Source organism: Ranitomeya imitator, chromosome 9 (assembly GCF_032444005.1).
Source record: "Ranitomeya imitator isolate aRanImi1 chromosome 9, aRanImi1.pri, whole genome shotgun sequence".
Taxonomy (NCBI): Eukaryota; Metazoa; Chordata; class Amphibia; order Anura; family Dendrobatidae; genus Ranitomeya; species Ranitomeya imitator.
In genome coordinates this window covers 151927005-151947710 of record NC_091290.1, presented here as the reverse complement: position 1 = coordinate 151947710, position 20706 = coordinate 151927005, and the positions used below count along the sequence as shown (strand labels likewise).

General features: G+C 44.5%; 1 protein-coding gene across 4 annotated transcripts; it reads left to right on the top strand.

The window, feature by feature from the left end:
• Positions 1-6981: 6981 nt before the first annotated feature.
• On the top strand, positions 6982-20382 carry MTHFSD (methenyltetrahydrofolate synthetase domain containing). 4 transcript variants are annotated; one of them, XM_069739449.1, is made up of 8 exons: positions 6982-7112; positions 15511-15614; positions 16100-16213; positions 16312-16425; positions 18106-18196; positions 18829-18941; positions 19013-19138; positions 19321-20382. In XM_069739449.1, the coding sequence occupies exons 2-8, from the start codon at positions 15552-15554 to the stop codon at positions 19867-19869; spliced, it is 1170 nt and encodes a 389-aa protein (XP_069595550.1). In that variant the 5' UTR covers positions 6982-7112; positions 15511-15551; the 3' UTR covers positions 19870-20382. The 4 variants fall into 4 exon arrangements, with proteins under 4 accessions (XP_069595550.1, XP_069595548.1, XP_069595549.1 ...); XM_069739447.1 differs by lacking the exon at positions 6982-7112 and adding an exon at positions 11796-11888; XM_069739448.1 differs by lacking the exons at positions 6982-7112; positions 16100-16213 and adding exons at positions 11796-11888; positions 15958-16071.
• The last annotated feature ends 324 nt before the right edge of the window (positions 20383-20706 follow it).

Below are 20706 nucleotides of genomic sequence, written 5' to 3'. Positions count from 1 at the left end.
GCAGAAGAGCACAAGGTTTCATCGCTTCTCCTGTCAATGAAGACGTAGAAATACCCCTACCTACGCTAATTGAATGCGATCAAATACCAGACCAAAGGGATGAGATCCCTACCCCGGAAGCTGCTTTCCACCAACCACACTTAAGGCACCTAGCCAGCGTTATCCCACCTTTGGACACAGATGCTGAAATCCTACTTCTGCTCGGCAGAGACAATTTGAGGATACATAAGGTCCGCCAACAGTGTAATGGTCCTGACTACGCCCCCTACGCCCAGAGACTTGACTTGGGGTGGGTAGTCATAGGAAATGTATGCTTGGACCAAACAGGAGTCCACTCCTTTAAGACGTACGTACGCCGAGACGGGCGCACTACCTTCTGCAAACCATGTCCTCATCACTATGAGGTGAAGAAAAAGCTTCCAGATTCCGTAGAGCTGCCTGATGTTATCCCTTCTCCCTATGCAGACGACTTGGGAAAATTGGTGTTTCATACCACTAAGGATGACAACAAAGTAGCCCCATCTATGGAAGACAAGGAATTTGTCAGGATAATGGACAATGAGTTCCTTAAGGACGAAACCAATCACTGGGTTTTCCCCTTACCCTTCCGAGCTACCAGGGTAAGGCTCCCGAACAATCGTGAACAAGCCTTGTCCAGATTTAACTCTCTCCAGCGCACGCTAAGCAATAAACCGGAGATGAAAGAACACATTGTCACCTTTATGGGCAAAATATTCCATAACAACCATGCGGAGCCAGCGTCTCCCTTAAAGGAAAATGAGGAGTGCTGGTACCTACCCTCATTTGGAGTATATCACCCGAAGAAACCTAAACAAATTAGAGTTGTCTTTGATTCAAGCGCCAAACATCAAGGCGTATCTCTCAATGATGTCCTCCTCACAGGTCCTAATCTGACAAACAACTTAGTAGGAGTGTTGATGAGGTTCAGGAAAGAGCCCATTGCCATCACCGCCGACATTGAACAGATGTTCCACTGTTTCATAGTCCGAGAGGACCACAGGAATTTACTCAGGTTCCTGTGGTACAAGGACAATGACCCCAGCAAAGAGATGGTGGAGTATCGCATGCGGGTGCACGTATTCGGGAACAGCCCTTCACCCGCTGTGGCAACATATGGCCTGCGGAGAACCGCACAAGAAGGAGAGTCCGAGTATGGAACAGACGCCAGAGACTTTGTAGAGAAAGACTTCTACGTAGATGATGGACTAAAATCTCTACCTACAGAAGAAGCTGCAATCGACCTACTCAAAAGGACCCAACATATGCTGTACCGAGCTAAGCTTAGACTGCACAAAATTGCTTCAAACAGCCCGGCTGTCATGAGAGCCTTTGAGTCAAGCGACCACGCACCTGGATTCAAGGACATAGACCTGGGACCAGACCGTCCGCCTGTGCAGAGAAGCTTAGGCCTGAGGTGGAACCTGTCAGCCGACACCTTCGGATTCCAAATCAACTGTGCAGACAAACCATTCACTAAACGTGGTGTCCTGTCAGTGGTAAATAGCCTGTATGACCCACTGGGATTCGTAGCACCAATTACCATACAAGGTAAATCCCTTCTGAGACAGCTGTCCGAAACTGTCAAGGACTGGGATACCCCTCTACCTCCTGATAAGGAACCAAAATGGGAAACCTGGAAGCAGTCTTTGTGTGCCTTGGATAAAATCCATATACCGAGATGCTACGCTGGAATCTCACTTGCTGCTAGCACCAGGACGGAACTCCATGTGTTCTCGGATGCATCCACGGAGGCCATTGCAGCTGTTGTCTACCTGAAGGTAACGGGATCTGACAATCAAGATCATGTTGGGTTCGTTTTCGGCAAAGCTAAGTTGGCTCCCAAGCCTGACCACACTATTCCCAGGCTGGAACTCTGTGGGGCTGTGCTTGCAGTAGAACTCGCAGACTTTATTCAGCATGAGCTGGACACTCACATAGATGACGTACAATACTACAGTGACAGTAAAGTTGTCTTAGGTTACATCTACAACCAAACAAGGCGCTTCTACGTGTACGTCAGTAACCGCATTGAGAGAATAAGAAGGTCTTCCAAACCTGAACAGTGGCACTATATCCCATCTGAACTTAATCCAGCCGACCATGCCACTAGACCTATGTCTATAAATTCCTTTGCTAACTCTTCTTGGCTTTCAGGTCCAAAGTTTCTGCTGGAACAGAAGGGAAGTGAATGTGTTCAGGAATTCTTCAGCATCCAGGATCCGGACGATGATCCAGAAGTCCGCTCCGAGGTCAGTGCTCCGGCCACGAATGCAAAACCAACCTCCACCCTCGGTTGTCAGCGCTTCGAACGCTTCTCCAATTGGATGAAACTCGTCAGGACTATTGCAAGGTTAGTCCACATTGCGAGATCTTATCACAATTCACATGGAGACAAAGACTGTCATGGTTGGCACGTCTGCCAAAAACCACTCTCTGCTGCGGACATTTCTCACTGTGAGTCTCTTATAATACTTTATGTCCAGCAGAGTGTATTCAGTACCGAATGGGAATGCTTATACCACAAACAGCAGATCCCTCCGAAAAGCCCCATTGCCCATTTGAATCCACTAATGGACAGCTTCGGTTTGCTGAGAGTCGGAGGTCGATTAAGTCGAGCCAAGCTACAGTTTTCAGAGCAACATCCTTGCATCATTCCCAGTAGACATCACATCACCGATCTACTGATTTGACACTTTCATGAAAAAACTGAACACCAAGGCAGGCAGATCACAGAGGGCAAGATACGGTCTGCGGGACTTTGGATTATAGGCATAGTAACATAGTAAGTAAGGCCGAAAAAAGACATTTGTCCATCCAGTTCAGCCTATATTCCATCATAATAAATACCCAGATCTACGTCCTTCTACAGAACCTAATAATTGTATGATACAATATTGTTCTGCTCCAGGAAGACATCCAGGCCTCTCTTGAACCCCTCGACTGAGTTCGCCATCACCACCTCCTCAGGCAAGCAATTCCAGATTCTCACTGCCCTAACAGTAAAGAATCCTCTTCTATGTTGGTGGAAAAACCTTCTCTCCTCCAGACGCAAAGAATGCCCCCTTGTGCCCGTCACCTTCCTTGGTATAAACAGATCCTCAGCGAGATATTTGTATTGTCCCCTTATATACTTATACATGGTTATTAGATCGCCCCTCAGTCGTCTTTTTTCTAGACTAAATAATCCTAATTTCGCTAATCTATCTGGGTATTGTAGTTCTCCCATCCCCTTTATTAATTTTGTTGCCCTCCTTTGTACTCTCTCTAGTTCCATTATATCCTTCCTGAGCACCGGTGCCCAAAACTGGACACAGTACTCCATGTGCGGTCTAACTAGGGATTTGTACAGAGGCAGTATAATGCTCTCATCATGTGTATCCAGACCTCTTTTAATGCACCCCATGATCCGGTTTGCCTTGGCAGCTGCTGCCTGGCACTGGCTGCTCCAGGTAAGTTTATCATTAACTAGGATCCCCAAGTCCTTCTCCCTGTCAGATTTACCCAGTGGTTTCCCGTTCAGTGTGTAATGGTGATATTGATTCCCTCTTCCCATGTGTATAACCTTACATTTATCATTGTTAAACCTCATCTGCCACCTTTCAGCCCAAGTTTCCAACTTATCCAGATCCATCTGTAGCAGAATACTATCTTCTCTTGTATTAACTGCTTTACATAGTTTTGTATCATCTGCAAATATCGATATTTTACTGTGTAAACCTTCTACCAGATCATTAATGAATATGTTGAAGAGAACAGGTCCCAATACTGACCCTTGCGGTACCCCACTGGTCACAGCGACCCAGTTAGAGACTATACCATTTATAACCACCCTCTGCTTTCTATCACTAAGCCAGTTACTAACCCATTTACACACATTTTCCCCCAGACCAAGCATTCTCATTTTGTGTACCAACCTCTTGTGCGGCACGGTATCAAACGCTTTGGAAAAATCGAGATATACCACGTCCAATGACTCACCGTGGTCCAGTCTATAGCTTACCTCTTCATAAAAACTGATTAGATTGGTTTGACAGGAGCGATTTCTCATAAACCCATGCTGATATGGAGTTAAACAGTTATTCTCATTGAGATAATCCAGAATAACATCCCTCAGAAACCCTTCAAATATTTTACCAACAATAGAGGTTAGACTTACTGGCCTATAATTTCCAGGTTCACTTTTAGAGCCCTTTTTGAATATTGGCACCACATTTGCTATGCGCCAGTCCTGCGGAACAGACCCTGTCGCTATAGAGTCCGTAAAAATAAGAAAAAATGGTTTATCTATTACATTACTTAGTTCTCTTAGTACTCGTGGGTGTATGCCATCCGGACCCGGAGATTTATCTATTTTAATCTTATTTAGCCGGTTTCGCACCTCTTCTTGGGTTAGATTGGTGACCCTTAATATAGGGTTTTCATTGTTTCTTGGGATTTCACCTAGCATTTCATTTTCCACCGTGAATACCGTGGAGAAGAAGGTGTTTAATATGTTAGCTTTTTCCTCGTCATCTACAACCATTCTTTCCTCACTATTTTTTAAGGGGCCTACATTTTCAGTTTTTATTCTTTTACTATTGATATAGTTGAAGAACAGTTTGGGATTAGTTTTACTCTCATCAGCAATGTGCTTCTCTGTTTCCTTTTTGGCAGCTTTAATTAGTTTTTTAGATAAAGTATTTTTCTCCCTATAGTTTTTTAGAGCTTCAATGGTGCCATCCTGCTTTAGTAGTGCAAATGCTTTCTTTTTACTGTTAATTGCCTGTCTTACTTCTTTGTTTAGCCACATTGGGTTTTTCCTATTTCTAGTCCTTTTATTCCCACAAGGTATAAACCGCTTACACTGCCTATTTAGGATGTTCTTAAACATTTCCCATTTATTATCTGTATTCTTATTTCTGAGGATATTGTCCCAGTCTACCAGATTAAGGGCATCTCTAAGCTGGTCAAACTTTGCCTTCCTAAAGTTCAGTGTTTTTGTGACTCCCTGACAAGTCCCCCTAGTGAAAGACAGGTGAAACTGCACAATATTGTGGTCGCTATTTCCTAAATGCCCAACCACCTGCAGATTTGTTATTCTGTCAGGTCTATTAGATAGTATTAGGTCTAAAAGTGCTGCTCCTCTGGTTGGATTCTGCACCAATTGTGAAAGATAATTTTTCTTGGTTATTAGCAGAAACCTGTTGCCTTTATGGGTTTCACAGGTTTCTGTTTCCCAGTTAATATCCGGGTAGTTAAAGTCCCCCATAACCAGGACCTCATTATGGGTTGCAGCTTCATCTATCTGCTTTAGAAGTAGACTTTCCATGCTTTCTGTTATATTTGGGGGTTTGTAACAGACCCCAATGAGAATTTTTGAAAAGACGTGTAGCGGGATCAATACATCGCTGTGTGCAATGTCGCAAAACTAGAGGAAAACAGGTACATCAACAAATGGCCGACCTACCCTTCGACAGACTGAGCACCGAACCGCCTTTTACCTACGTTGGCCTAGACGTCTTTGGGCCATGGATGGTATCTGCACGCAGGACTCGTGGAGGTCATGCCAACAGTAAACGTTGGGCCGTACTATTCACTTGCATGAGTGTCCGTGCCGTTCACATAGAAGTGATAGAATCTATGGACACATCCAGCCTGATTAACGCTCTTCGGCGGTTTCTAGCGATCAGAGGACCAGTGAAACAGTTAAGGTCCGACCGCGGAAGCAACTTCATCGGTGCATGTCGAGAGCTGGATATTGACATCAAGCCAATTCAGGATCAACTGGCAGAAAAAGGTTGCACCTGGATCTTCAATCCTCCGCATAGTTCTCACATGGGAGGTTCCTGGGAAAGGATGATCGGGATCTCACGCAACATCTTGAACTCTATGCTTATGGACATAAACTCTTCAAGACTTACGCATGAGACCTTGGTTACTCTTCTGGCTGAAGTTTCTGCCATAATCAACTCAAGACCCCTTGTCCCAGTGTCAATGGATCCTGAAACGCCAACTATTCTTACGCCGGCTACTCTTCTTACCCAAAAGATCGGGAACCCGCTAACAGTCAGTGGAGAGTTTACTCACGCAAACTCCTACCAGAAGCAGTGGAAACGCGTACAGTACCTCGCCAATTACTTCTGGAACCGATGGAGAAAGGAGTATCTTGTGGTTCTGCAAGGAAGAAGAAAATGGCAACAGAGTAAACCAAACTTGAAGGAAGGAGATATTGTGTTAATGAAGGAGCAACAAGCTCAAAGGATTGACTGGCCTATGGGAATCATTACAAAGACTTTCCCTAGTGAAGACGGTAAGGTCCGGAAGGTGGAGCTGAAAGTCCTTAGGAAAGGTGAACTAAGTCATTTCAGAGGCCTATCCACGAGCTCGTACTGGTACTACCAATCGAGGACATTCCGGTAGGATAAACTATGAACAGAACACTGCACTACTATTTGTCCATTGGATTACAGTGGGTCAGAGATAGTTTGGCCTAGTGCGGCTTCTCTGATCCGAAGATGGGTTTTCCATTGGATTATCTCAGGAACTGACTTAATGTCTTGTTTAAAGTTATTATTGCATTACATGCATGTTTGGTTTCACTTTCTAGGTTGTTGGACTTTTTAAGGACATTGATATAGTGAAATCCCTTACGGATGTGCTGTTCCATGTATATTCCTCAGTTTCCATGTATGTTGTTATATTTTACTCTGCTGCCACCCAATGGCCTTTTTCTGTATGGCAGCTTGTTTTTCATGTATTTCTTGTGGGCATGTCTTACATCCGGTTCAGGGGTCAAATCTTCTCTTCCTCTGGCAGCCATTTCCAGTTTACTTTCTGTTGTGAGAGGACGTGCTTTTGAACTGGGCTTAGGAAGGCATCAGTCTTTCGACCACTCTCTCATGCTGCTCACACTTGCAGACACACTTGGTGCTACATCTTACTGTACCCTGTCTACCCTGCATTTCTGGAGAAGTTCTGTATTACCAGTTATACGCTGTATGTCCAGATCTACAAAATAAACAAGTCTGGATTACACAATCCCTGGAGTGCATCATCTCTCTGGACGCTGAGCAGCATTGGTCCTGTCTGCCTCATATCGAGGAAATACGAAGGTACGATTATCTCTCTCACAACTCTTATTAGTCTGCAACACCTTCATTCGCCTCATGTGGGGACAGAACAATTATGTTTATATATTATCTATTATCTATCTATTATCTATTTATCTAACTGTTACCGTTACCTATTTATCTATTATTTATCATCTATCTATTATCTATTTATTATCTATCTATCTTTCTATTATGTATCTATTATCCATCTATTTATATATTATCTATCTATATATAATTTATATATGTATTATTTATCTATCTATTATCTATCTATCTCTATCTTTGCACGTCTTTAATACCTAAGCATTTGTCATTTCTCTTCCAGTATGTGTCGCGCAGATTGTACACACGGACACGGATAGCACTGATATAGGTTTTTCCAATACTGGAAATATCAGGACATGTGATGGAAGTGTTACCTGCGTGCGAGTGTAGATGAGAGGACGGTCACCAATAGATCCCCTTTAAAATGGATTTGAGAAAAGTCTTCTAGTACACGGAACCTTTAGAATCTGCTACTAGATGGCGATGCAGGCTGAACAATTTAATTTAAAGTAGTGGATTGCCGGAAAGGGAGAACATCTGAGCGTAGTGAGTACTGGCACCGGGGAGAAGGAAAGTTGTTCACTCACCTGCAATGGTTGTGCAAATAGGCGCAAACTAAACGTCACCTAAGTGGCGCATGGATTCCTTCATCAGCATGCTGCCGTTCCAGTGCAACTGTGGAAGAAATTTTCCTTTACCAAAAACTTCCTCCCCACATGAGAAAATTGTATAGGTGTCATAGAATATATTAAAAATCCTACAGGTCCTTTAGGTCCCCCCCCCCTCCCTTTATTCTTTTCTCTACCATTTGCCCTAAGGAGACAGGGGCTAGCACTCCAAGCTGCCTTTATGTAAAATGGCGGTATGCAGGGATTACTCTTTATGCCCAGGTTACTGAACAGGACGTGTATTGTCCATAGATGGAGAGACAGGAAAAGGTTTATTAGGTTTTGAGTGGATCAAAGGAAGATCTGACACCTTGTACAAATAGCTATCGTCACTGCTGTTACATCAGCGCAGTCAGTCTCTGGGAGAATACAGTCATGGCCAAAAGTATTGACACCCCCGCAATTCTGTCAGATAATACTCAGTTTCCTCCTGAAAATGATTGCAAACACAAATTCTTTGTTATTATTATCTTCATTTAATTTGTCTTAAATGAAAAAACACAAAAAGAATTGTCGTAAAGCCAAATTGGATATAATTCCACACCAAACATAAAAAATGGGGTGGACAAAGTATTGGCACTGTTCGAAAAAATCATGTGATGCTTCTCTAATTAGTGTAATAAACAGCACCTGTAACTTACCTGTGGCACCTAACAGGTGTTGGCAATAACTAAATCACACTTGCAGCCAGCTGACATGGATTAAAGTTGACTCAACCTCTGTCCTGTGTTCTTGTGTGTACAACATTGAGCATGGAGAAAAGAAAGAAGACCAAAGAACTGTCTGAGGACTTGAGAAACCAAATTGTGAGGAAGCATGAGCAATCTGAAGGCTACAAGTCCATCTCCAAAGACCTGAATGTTTCTGTGTCTACTGTGTGCAGTGTCATCAAGAAGTGTAAAGCCCATGGCACTGTGGCTAACCTCCCTAGATGTGTACGGAAAAGAAAAATTGACAAGAGATTTCAATGCAAGATTGTGCGGATGTTGGATAAAGAACCTCGACTAACATCTAAACAAGTTCAAGCTGCCCTGCAGTCCGAGGGTACAACAGTGTCACCCGTACTATCTGTCGGAGTCTGAATGAAAAGGGACTGTATGGTAGGAGACCCAGGAAGACCCCACTTCTTACCCCGAGACATAAAAAAGCCAGGCTGGAGTTTGCCAAAACTTACCTGAAAAAGCCTAAAACGTTTTGGAAGAATGTTCTCTGGTCAGATGAGACAAAAGTAGAGCTTTTTGGGCAAAGGCATCAACATAGAGTTTACAGGAGAAAAAAGAGGCATTCAAAGAAAAGAACAGTCCCTACAGTCAAACATGGCGGAGGTTCCCTGATGTTTTGGGGTTGCTTTGCTTCCTCTGGCACTGGACTGCTTGACTGTGTGCATGGCATTATGAAGTCTGAAGACTACCAACAAATGTTGCAGCATAATGTAGGGCCCAGTGTGAGAAAGCTGGGTCTCCCTCAGAGGTCATGGGTCTTCCAGCAGGACAATGACCCAAAACACACTTCAAAAAGCACTAGAAAATGGTTTGAGAGAAAGCACTGGAGACTTCTAAGGTGGCCAGCAATGAGTCCAGACCTGAATCCCATAGATCACCTGTGGAGAGATCTAAAAATGGAGTTTGGAGAAGGCGCCCTTCAAATATCAGGGACCTGGAGCAGTTTGCCAAAGAAGAATGGTCTAAAATTCCAGCAGAGCATTGTAAGAAACTCATTGATGGTTACCGGAAGCGGTTGGTCGCAGTTATTTTGGCTAAAGGTTGTGCAACCAAGTATTAGGCTGAGGGTGCCAATACTTTTGTGTGGCCCATTTTTGGAGTTTTGTGTGAAATGATCAATATTTTGCTTTTTGCTTCATTCTCTTTTGTGTCTTTTCATTTAAGACAAATTAAATGAAGATAATACCAAAGAATTTGTGATTGCAATCATTTTCAGGAAGAAACTGAGTATTATCTGACAGAATTGCAGGGGTGCCAATACTTTTAGCCATGACTGTATATGGAATATTGGAGTTTATATGCATCCGATATTAATGAGATCTACATTGTTGGCATCCAAGGAAACTGATATATATATATATTTTCTCATTATAACCCCCACCAACAGGCCCCAAATCCATAGGGGCCATATAACCGCCAGCAGCTGGACCATGTGGGGTCTCTAAGTGTAGATAAAATCCCGATACAAAACACGACATCCGTCTCGACCTTCGGTGATCGTCCAATGAGGGGTTATTGCATAAATTGGGATTTCACCACCTGGCCCATGTAAGGTCATCGTAGAGGGGTGTGTGGGTGGGACTCGGGGTCTGAGAAAAGATCAATCCCAATTATCATCAGTGTTCGTGCAGAGAGTTACATATCCTGTATGTAGGGACCCCGTTTATTGGCGGCCAAATCGAAGCGCTCTCCGTGGTCTAAGCTGAATCGTCTCTGCGATCGGGGTAGTAAGTTCTTCTGATAATCCCTCTTATTTTATGTAACTGTTTATGCTGTATTTTGTCCCCTTTGTAAAATCTTTTGAATATTTTTCATAAACACCGCTTCCCTTTGGATTAACCCCTTAACTTCCAGTGATGGACACAGTCAGTCATTGGATGCCTCCCCCTGTTAGTTCGGCGCCGGCGATGAGCCCCCGCTTTTTCCGGCACATGACAGCTGATCTGATCACCTGATATGCACCCGGAACAGCTGTTAAGGCCTCTTGCACACTTCCGTCTTTTGTACTCCGTCACAATCCGTCGGTTTGGGCAAAAAACGGATCCTGCAAATGTGCTCGCAGGATGCGTTTTTTGCCCATAGACTTGTGTTAGCGACAGGTCGCAACGGATGGGCACACGTCACGTCCGTCGTGCGACGGATCCGTCGTGTTTTGGCGGACACGACGCACAAAAAAACATTCAATGTAGCTTTTTTTGTGCGTCGCGTCCGCCATTTTCGACCGCGCATGCGCAGCCGAAACTCCGCCCCCTCTTCACTGGACTGCAGAATGGGCAGCGGATGCGTTGAAAAACTGCCTCCGCTGCCCACGTCGTGCAGTTATTTCACAACGTCCGTCGGTACGTTGGCCCGACGCATTGCGACAGACCCATACCGACGCAAGTGTGAAAGTAACCTAAAATGTTAAATGCCGCTGTCAAACGCTGATGGCGGCATTTAACATGCACGTGCAGGAAGCGCATCTTTACCTCCTCCCATTGGCACCCGTGTCACATGACCGCAGGTCACTGATTGGGTTGGCATGACAACCTGGGGTCAGCAGGAGACCCCTGTGGTTGTCATTGCTGGATCGCTATGAGCGCCCCCTGGTGGTTGGTGCCTATAACAAGTGAGCAGCATATCTGCTACATAGAGCAGGACTGCAGCCCTGTGTGGCAGAGCCGATCAGACAAGTGCAGCTTCTAGTTTCCCATGGAGACTATTGAAGCAAGTAAAAAGTTTAAAAAAAAAAATATATATAAAAATTCAAATCACCCCCCTTTTGCCTCATTGAAAATAAAACACTAAAAACAAATCAAATATACACATATTTGGATTCGCCGAGTTCAGAATCGCCCGATCTATCAATAAAAGAAAATAATTAATCCAATTGGTAAATGGCGTAGCGAGAAAAAAAATGAAAAAGTGGGATTGCACTTTTTTTGCAATTTCATCGCACTTGGAATTTTTCTTCCCATTTTTTAGTACATGACATGGTAAAATCAATGATGTTGTTCAAAAGTACAACTCGTCCCGCAAAAAACAAGCCCTCACATGGCCAAATTTTTACATTACTCTTTACCTAATTTATTGATGTTTTATTTGCGGTGCTGATCTTTAAAATCTCCTGGCAAACACTAGAAATTTGCAGCATTTGTTTCAGACGTCTTTATATATAAGTGAGTGTGAACAGGACTGTAGAGACACTGGCAGCCAGGACAGGAGGGTATTGTGCTTTTCTCACTGATTTGACCCTTCCAGGCCGCCGTACATTGAGTGCAGACACGTGGAAAGTGCAGCTGTTGTGTGAGGAGCAGCCGATCAGCTGAACATGGAGGCTGTGATCACACTCCGAGCTGGTGAGCCGCATGTTATGTATTGGGCCTCGTTCACACGAGCGTTGACGACCAGCGCACTGACCAGTGTCACTCCGTAGGGCGCTGTGCAGATGACAGCTGTCACAACAAGCGCCAATGTCTTCTGTATGTCAGATGGGAATGTACAGAGACACCGACATTAATAACCTCAGAATAGGCATTTTATATTCTACATTTCTGAAATACAATGGACACAAAACACGGAGACACAAATGAAAAGTGACAGAGAGATTTAACGGATGTGTTATAGGATTGTTACATAGTATTACAATGTACAACATCATAGCAATGTTATATGTTACATAGTAATATACCACAAGGACACATAGTAATAATATAATAGGACGCTGATACATAGTAACAATATTATATGGTACATAGTAATAATATTAGAGAGAGATATAGTAACAACATAATACACTGATACATAATAGCAATATAATATGACACTGACATATAGTAATATTACAACAAACTGACATAGTAATAATATTAGAACAGAAGGATACATAGTAATGATATAATAAGATACTGATATAAAGAAATACTATCATAGCCTACTGCACATAATAGTACAATATTAGAACACAGAGAAACATAATAACAATACTGTATCCCCCCCTGACACATAGTAACAATATACTGACACATAGTAACAATACTGTATCCTCCTGACACATAGCAACAATACTGTATCCTACTGACACATAGTAACAATATACTGACATATAGTAACAATATACTGACACATAGTAACAATACTGTATCCTCCTGACACATAGTAACAATACTGTATCCTCCTGACATATAGTAACAATATACTGACACATAGTAACAATACTGTATCCTCCTGACACATAGTAACAATACTGTATCCTCCTGACATATAGTAACAATATACTGACACATAGTAACAATACTGTATCCTCCTGACACATAGTAACAATATACTGACACATAGTAACAATACTGTATCCTCCTGACATATAGTAACAATATACTGACACATAGTAACAATACTGTATCCTCCTGACACATAGTAACAATATACTGACACATAGTAACAGTACTGTATCCTCCTGACACATAGTAATAATACTGTATCCTCCTGACACATGGTAACAATACTGTATCCTCCTGACATATAGTAACAATATACTGACACATAGTAACAATACTGTATCCTCCTGACATATAGTAACAATATACTGACACATAGTAACAATACTGTATCCTCCTGACACATAGTAACAATATACTGACACATAGTAACAGTACTGTATCCTCCTGACACATAGTAATAATACTGTATCCTCCTGACACATGGTAACAATACTGTATCCTCCTGACACATAGTAACAATATACTGACACATAGTAACAATACTGTATCCTCCTGACATATAGTAACAATATACTGACACATAGTAACAATACTGTATCCTCCTGACACATAGTAATAATACTGTATCCTCCTGACACATGGTAACAATACTGTATCCTCCTGACATATAGTAACAATATACTGACACATAGTAACAATACTGTATCCTCCTGACATATAGTAACAATATACTGACACATAGTAACAATACTGTATCCTCCTGACACATAGTAACAATATACTGACACATAGTAACAGTACTGTATCCTCCTGACACATAGTAATAATACTGTATCCTCCTGACACATGGTAACAATACTGTATCCTCCTGACACATAGTAACAATATACTGACACATAGTAACAATACTGTATCCTCCTGACATATAGTAACAATATACTGACACATAGTAACAGTACTGTATCCTCCTGACACATAGTAATAATACTGTATCCTCCTGACACATGGTAACAATACTGTATCCTCCTGACACATAGTAACAATATACTGACACATAGTAACAATACTGTATCCTCCTGACATATAGTAACAATACTGTATCCTCCTGACACATAGTAACAATATACTGACACATAGTAACAATACTGTATCCTCCTGACACATAGTAACAATATACTGACACATAGTAACAATACTGTATCCTCCTGACACATAGTAACAATACTGTATCCTCCTGACATATAGTAACAATACTGTATCCTCCTGACATATAGTAACAATACACTGACACATAGTAACAATACTGTATCCTCCTGACACATAGTAACAATACTGTATCCTCCTGACATATAGTAACAATACTGTATCCTCCTGACATATAGTAACAATACACTGACACATAGTAACAATACTGTATCCTCCTGACACATAGTAACAATACTGTATCCTCCTGACACATAGTAACAATACTGTATCCTCCTGACACATAGTAACAATACTGTATCCTCCTGACATATAGTAACAATACTGTATCCTCCTGACATATAGTAACAATACACTGACACATAGTAACAATACTGTATCCTCCTGACACATAGTAACAATATACTGACACATAGTAACAATACTGTATCCTCCTGACACATAGTAACAATACTGTATCCTCCTGACACATAGTAACAATACTGTATCCTCCTGACACATAGTAACAATACTGTATCCTCCTGACACATAGTAACAATACTGTATCCTCCTGACATATAGTAACAATACTGTATCCTCCTGACATATAGTAACAATACACTGACACATAGTAACAATACTGTATCCTCCTGACACATAGTAACAATATACTGACACATAGTAACAATACTGTATCCTCCTGACACATAGTAACAATACTGTATCCTCCTGACACATAGTAACAATACTGTATCCTCCTGACACATAGTAACAATACTGTATCCTCCTGACACATAGTAACAATACTGTATCCTCCTGACATATAGTAACAATACAGTGAGACAGTGATACATTTCTGTTTTTTTAGGGCACAATCCACCTTGTTGTTCCCCATCTGCAGGTTGCTGGAGAGCAGGGAGGTATTTCCCAGGTTTTCTGCTATTTTCTGGCATTGTGAGGATTATTACTTTGGCGTTGGGGCTATCACTTGCATTTGCAGTAAATCTCGGCCATTTTATTTGCCCCTTTTTAAAAACTGAAATACAAGAGAAGTGACAAATGTTAGCGGAGACCCACTGTAAGCAACAATTTGTGACTTATCCACATAAAGTTTCAAAAACCTGACCTGCACATCCAAACATAAACTTAGTGTGAACAGGTGCTGAACCTAGAGTCACCAACTCATATACAGTCAAATAAATAAGGCAGCGCACTGCGGCGCTAAAACATGCAAACATGAAACATGAAAATTGAACTGCATTACTGCACTAGAAATATGAAAAAATGAGAGCGTTTAGCGCATAAATTGGCCAACTCATGTGTACCTGGTAGCCACATTAATGTTTTTTGCATGTTTTCGCGCCGCAGTGTGCTGCCTTATTTATTTGATTAATTATCCACATAAAGTGGCACAAAGCCACGAATAGCTTCCACCCCGCAGTCTGCCCCCATGACCAGTAACAGGCATGTCATAGGGGCAGGGCTTATTACTGCCCCCTTTGGTGGTACTGGGATCTGCGCTCAGCCTCTGATTGGTTCTTTCCACCGTCATGTGACCTGCGTTTCATCCTCTTTCCAGGGTGCAGTAAGTGGGACGTTCGGCAGAAGGTTTGGGATTATATGGAGCACAGTAATCTGGCAGATTTCCCTCGCCCCGTTCATCACCGGATCCCGAACTTTAAGGTACAGAACCACGGAGGATGTAACATCAGGCAAGCCACTGCGCCGTGTAATAGACCTTGTCATGCTCACACAGCTGAAGGTTTGTTACAATTGTATTCAGCCTAGACATGAGGCGTCTCCAGCCTGATGCAGTTATCTGCGCTGACACATTGCAGCAAACATGGGGATGATTGCTCCTGCTCAGCCGAGATTGCCCAGATCAGACATAATGGCAGGAGATATATCGGGGCCAGAGGGACGTGAATATTTGTGCCACAGAATAGACCGGTCCTTTGGGCTCCCCTCCACTTCGTGCCCCTCCGGTGGGTAGACCCCAGTGACGTGATCCCCTCTCGGTGTGCAGGGGGCGGCTCAGGCCTGCGAGCAATTATCGACCCTGCGGGAATTCCAATCTGCGCAGACGGTTAAGATAAATCCTGACGCTCCGCAGAGGACGGCGCGGTTCCTCACCCTACAAGTAAGTCCCGCTCCTCCCTCTCCTCCAGGCAGCGCACCAGGCCAGCCGCCGGCTCACGGCTCTGGAGGTTTTCAGCCACACACAAGAAATCAAAGTGGATCCGGACAAACCCCTGGAAGGCGTCCGGCTGGCGGCTCTGCAGGTACGGCCGGCACCGGGGCACGTTCTCACCCACAAGCCTCCTCCTATTACCCCAGACACAGCTGGACTTCATAGCGGCTTCTTGTCCTTTATCCACAGGCCAATAAAACATTGCTGATTCCGACTCCGCGACTCAGAACCGGACTCTTTAACCGGATCACTCCACCTCCGGGGGCCAACAAAGAGGCGCTGAGGATCTGCTCCACCTCCCAGGTGAGCGCCGGTGCAGACCGTATGACCAGCGGCGCATCTGACCGACCACTCTCAGATGTGGGGCGCGGAGATGCCGCAGCAGGTGCGGTGTGCACTGCCTAACATCATTAGCTCAGCAGAGAACACTGCTCCTGAGGATAGATACCTGCCAGAGGGGGAAGGAGGGCAACTTACTGGTGACTATGCTTACATCTGTCAGGGGAAATAGGGAAAGTAAACCTACTGAGGAATTTATTTACTGCTGACAGAGGGGGAAGGAGACTGATTGGAGACTTACTAGGGACCATATTTACAGTTGCCAGAGGGAGAAGGAGGCTGATAAAAAAGCTTACTGGGGCCTATATTTATGGCCTCCATAGAAGGTTGGCTGGACAAATATTAGGGACTATATTTACTGCTGCCAGAGGAGGAAGGAGGGCAACTTATTGGCGACTTTGCTTACATCTGTCACTGTGGGAGAGTGAATGTAAACCTACTCAGGAATTTACTTACTGCTTTCAGAGGGGGGTGGAGACTGACTGAACACTTACTGGGGACCTTATTTACAGCTGCCAGAGGGGGGAGGAGACTGAGTGGACAATTATTAGAGACTATATTTACAGCTGCCAGAGGGGGAAGGAGACTGAAAGGTAACTTGCTAGGGACTCTATTTATTATTGTCAGAGGGGAAGGGAGACTGGCTTGTAGCAGAAAACATTGAGCTGGATCATGTACCACCACCTGGCAGCTGGCCCCTCGCTCCTCCTGTAATTGGTGATCTTTGTGTTATTCTGTGAAGTCTTTGTCTGTATACGTCGCAGCTTATTGTACAGCGCTGTGGAATATGTTGTCGCTATAGAAATAACATTATTATTAATGAGAATAAACTAGATGATTTGGAATAAAGCGGTGCATAAACCGGCACTATACTGTGTATGTGTGTATATATATGTACACACACACACAGCCGCTCTCCGTACACCTGGCGCACATGACTTCCCCCATCACTACACATATAACATCAGGGTATTTGCCCACTTTTGATCAGTGTGAGCCCATCTAACAAGGCGATCTCTCTCTCTCTATATACTTCAGCCTCGCATGCACTGCGCCGGATCAGCTGAATCCTGCAGGTGGCGCTGGCCGGCCTCTGTGTACATGCAGTGTGCACTGCATCCTCCTGCGCGCTGCACCCATCTACCATCTTCACGTGTCTGCATTTAGTGAGGTGCGCTAGATCCCACGCTCCTCCAGGTCATGTGCGGCCTGGGCTCAGAGAGAGGCGAGTCTGTAGTGTGGGGTCTCGGCTGTGAGGCCGTCTTGTCATTGGCAGGTGGGCTCACACACTAGGATCACAGTGTGCACTGCAAACCTTACATCTTGTGCGGAGCGTTGGTGCATAGAAACTGTCACCCGAATATTGAGCACCTTGTGCCCGTTAGCGCCCCATGTTCTGTAGTAGCTGTACTGATTACTGCAGCTCAGAACCAGTCTCAATTAAGCACACAGCACAAAGCCTCAGGACCCGGCACAGTGGACACTGATCCGGTTATTACTAAATCTTACCTGATGATACAGTGATGAAAATGGAAGATTGCAATCAAAACAATGTGAGGCTGATGTGGCACTGGGCTGAGGATGTGGTCCTCATTCAGCTGATCTCCGGGACATTGTCCACTCATATTCTCGCTTCTCCTGCAGGGGGTGAAGGATTTCAGCATCCCGTTGGGCCTGGATTCTGCGATGCGGGTAGATCTGGTGGTTGTGGGATCTGTCGCTGTATCAGAGAAAGGTAACAGGAAACACGAGCCGGGACCATGCAGCACTCGGTTATACAGACACAAAGGTCCAGCCATCAATGAGATTCAAGAATCGTCATCACCCAACAAAGTTGGTCCAACCCCCAAGAAGATCAAAATGTCCCATCAACTGGTGGTTGAACTTGATGGACATTTGCCTTTTTTCAACCGTATTAACTTTGTCCCTGAGGAGTCCCAGATGGCCCATCACTTCACCCAAGAGATGGAGTTTAGCCCCAAGGAAACCCAGATGTCCCATCACCTCTCACAAAAGAATAGGTCCAACCTTTTAGGAGACCCAAATGTCCCATCACCTCTCACAAGAAAATACGTCCAGCTCCTGAGGAGTCCCAGATGGCCCATCACTCCAGTTTAGCCCCAAAGAAACCCAAATCCCCCATCATCTCTAACAAGGTCCTGCCCCTGAGGAGTCCTAGATGGTCCATCACTCCTTACTAGAGAATAGGTTCAGCCCCTGAGGAGTCCTAGATGTCTCATCAAACCTCCCAAGAGAATAGTTCCAGCTCCCGAGAAGACCCAGACGTCCCACCATACCACACAAAAAATGGGGTCATCAACCATTGAGGCATTATGGGAATAATGTGACTTCTTCCATTGTCCACAGGGTGGAGAATCGGGAAAGGAGAGGGTTTTGCAGATATGGAGTTTGCGATGATGGTGGCCATGGGCGCCGTGACAGAGCGGACCGTGGTGGTCACTGTGGTCCATGACTGTCAGGTAAGTGGAGTCTGGGATGGTTTTGTTTTGGTGTAAGGTGAGAGGCGCCATTGTCATCTTGTCGTCTGCAGGTTCTGGATTTCCCAGAGGATCTGCTGGATGATCACGACCTGACCGTGGATTATATCCTCACCCCCACACGGGTCATCAAAACTGGCTGCACTCGCCCAAAGCCACAGGGGATTATATGGTCCAAGGTCAGTATGGGGTCTATACAGGGGCTCCCGTATATTAGGGTCCAGCATGTGCCTGGAATATGGCTGCTTGCTGTCAGTATGTACCCTAAAGTTTGTCATGAAGCTGCAGAACGTCAGGATTTGGGGTGGGATTCTGCTCTTTTTGAGAATGTTGATGACTGTTTTTTCCCCCGGACTCTCAGATCAGTCGAGACCTAATGAGTAAGATTCCGATCCTGAGGAGACTGCAAGAAATGGAGCGGAGCGCTGGGAAAGACGTGACGCTGAAGAGTGAAGAGGAGCCGCCCATGAGGAGCCCGACCTGGGGGTCAACACGAGCGGCCCACCCCACTCCCACTGTGCCCACCACAGACCACCCAGGCCAGAGCCAGGTCAGCACTGTGTATATGGGGAATATCCCCCCCACTACCAGAGTCAGTGAGCTGAAGGGCATATTACGAGAGCGGGGGGCTTCTCCGGTGCACCTGACCTGGCAGGGAGCCCAGCACCGAGCCTTCCTTGACTACACTGACCCACAGGGGGCCCAGAGGGCTCTGCTAATCCTGGAGCGGCTGAGTATTGGAGGGCAGAGAGTGCAGGTAGAAATGGCCAGAACCCAGTGGGACAGAGAGAACGGGGATCAGAGGAAGAGAAGCCATTACTCCAGACATGGGGAGACCCCTCAGGAAAATATAGGTCACCTGCGGAGAACTGGTAGAATTGCACGCTGCTCTGAGGATGAGAAAATGTAATTCAGCCTGACGACAGCAAACTCGGAAACTGAGCAGATTTCCAGGAATGTGGGAGAGTGGCTGATAACAGAGGACAGGAGCTGTAATGGCGGACACATTTGTTACATATTTCTTGGCGGTCGCGATAATTACCCCCAGTCTTCTGTCCTGCGACATCTGAGTGGAACGAATAAACCTGGATGCCAGCGGGATCATGAGGCCCCTTGGGGTTGTCTGTAGTCCTTAGGATTGTATGTGGCCCCTGGGGATTGTCTGTGTCCCCCAGTCAGGGCAATGATTGGTGGGAGTGAAACATCAGGGCTGGTGGTACAAGCGATCAGAGAACGGTATTGAGACCACCACACTCTGACTTCCCCCGAAGACCAGAACATCACTCTCCTGAAATACTCCACTGGAAAATTCTTGTTCTTGTTTAGATGTGAACCAATAACCCGAGCCATGGAAGCCTGCAATGCTGTCCTGTGGGAATAATGTTTATTATTGCATAAATTACAACTACTATGTGCTACTGTTTATTGGTGCCTGAGTCTGTCTCCTCCAATAATACTGTTATATTGTCAGTAACACATTGTCTAAAATAAGAGTCCAGGACGTTCCCGCTCACTGCTCACACTGTGTGTGTAGATGGAGCACAGTCTACTTTCACTTTACAAGCTGGCAGACACGATGCCAAGATCCCAGCCAGCATTATGCCAGCATAATGACACTAACACTTTGGGTACAGGGTAATGACACTGATACCTTGAATCGGGAGTAATGATGCTGACAATTACGGAACAGAATAATTGCACACTGATTCTTGGACTATATGATAATGACACTGAAGCTTGGGGTTCT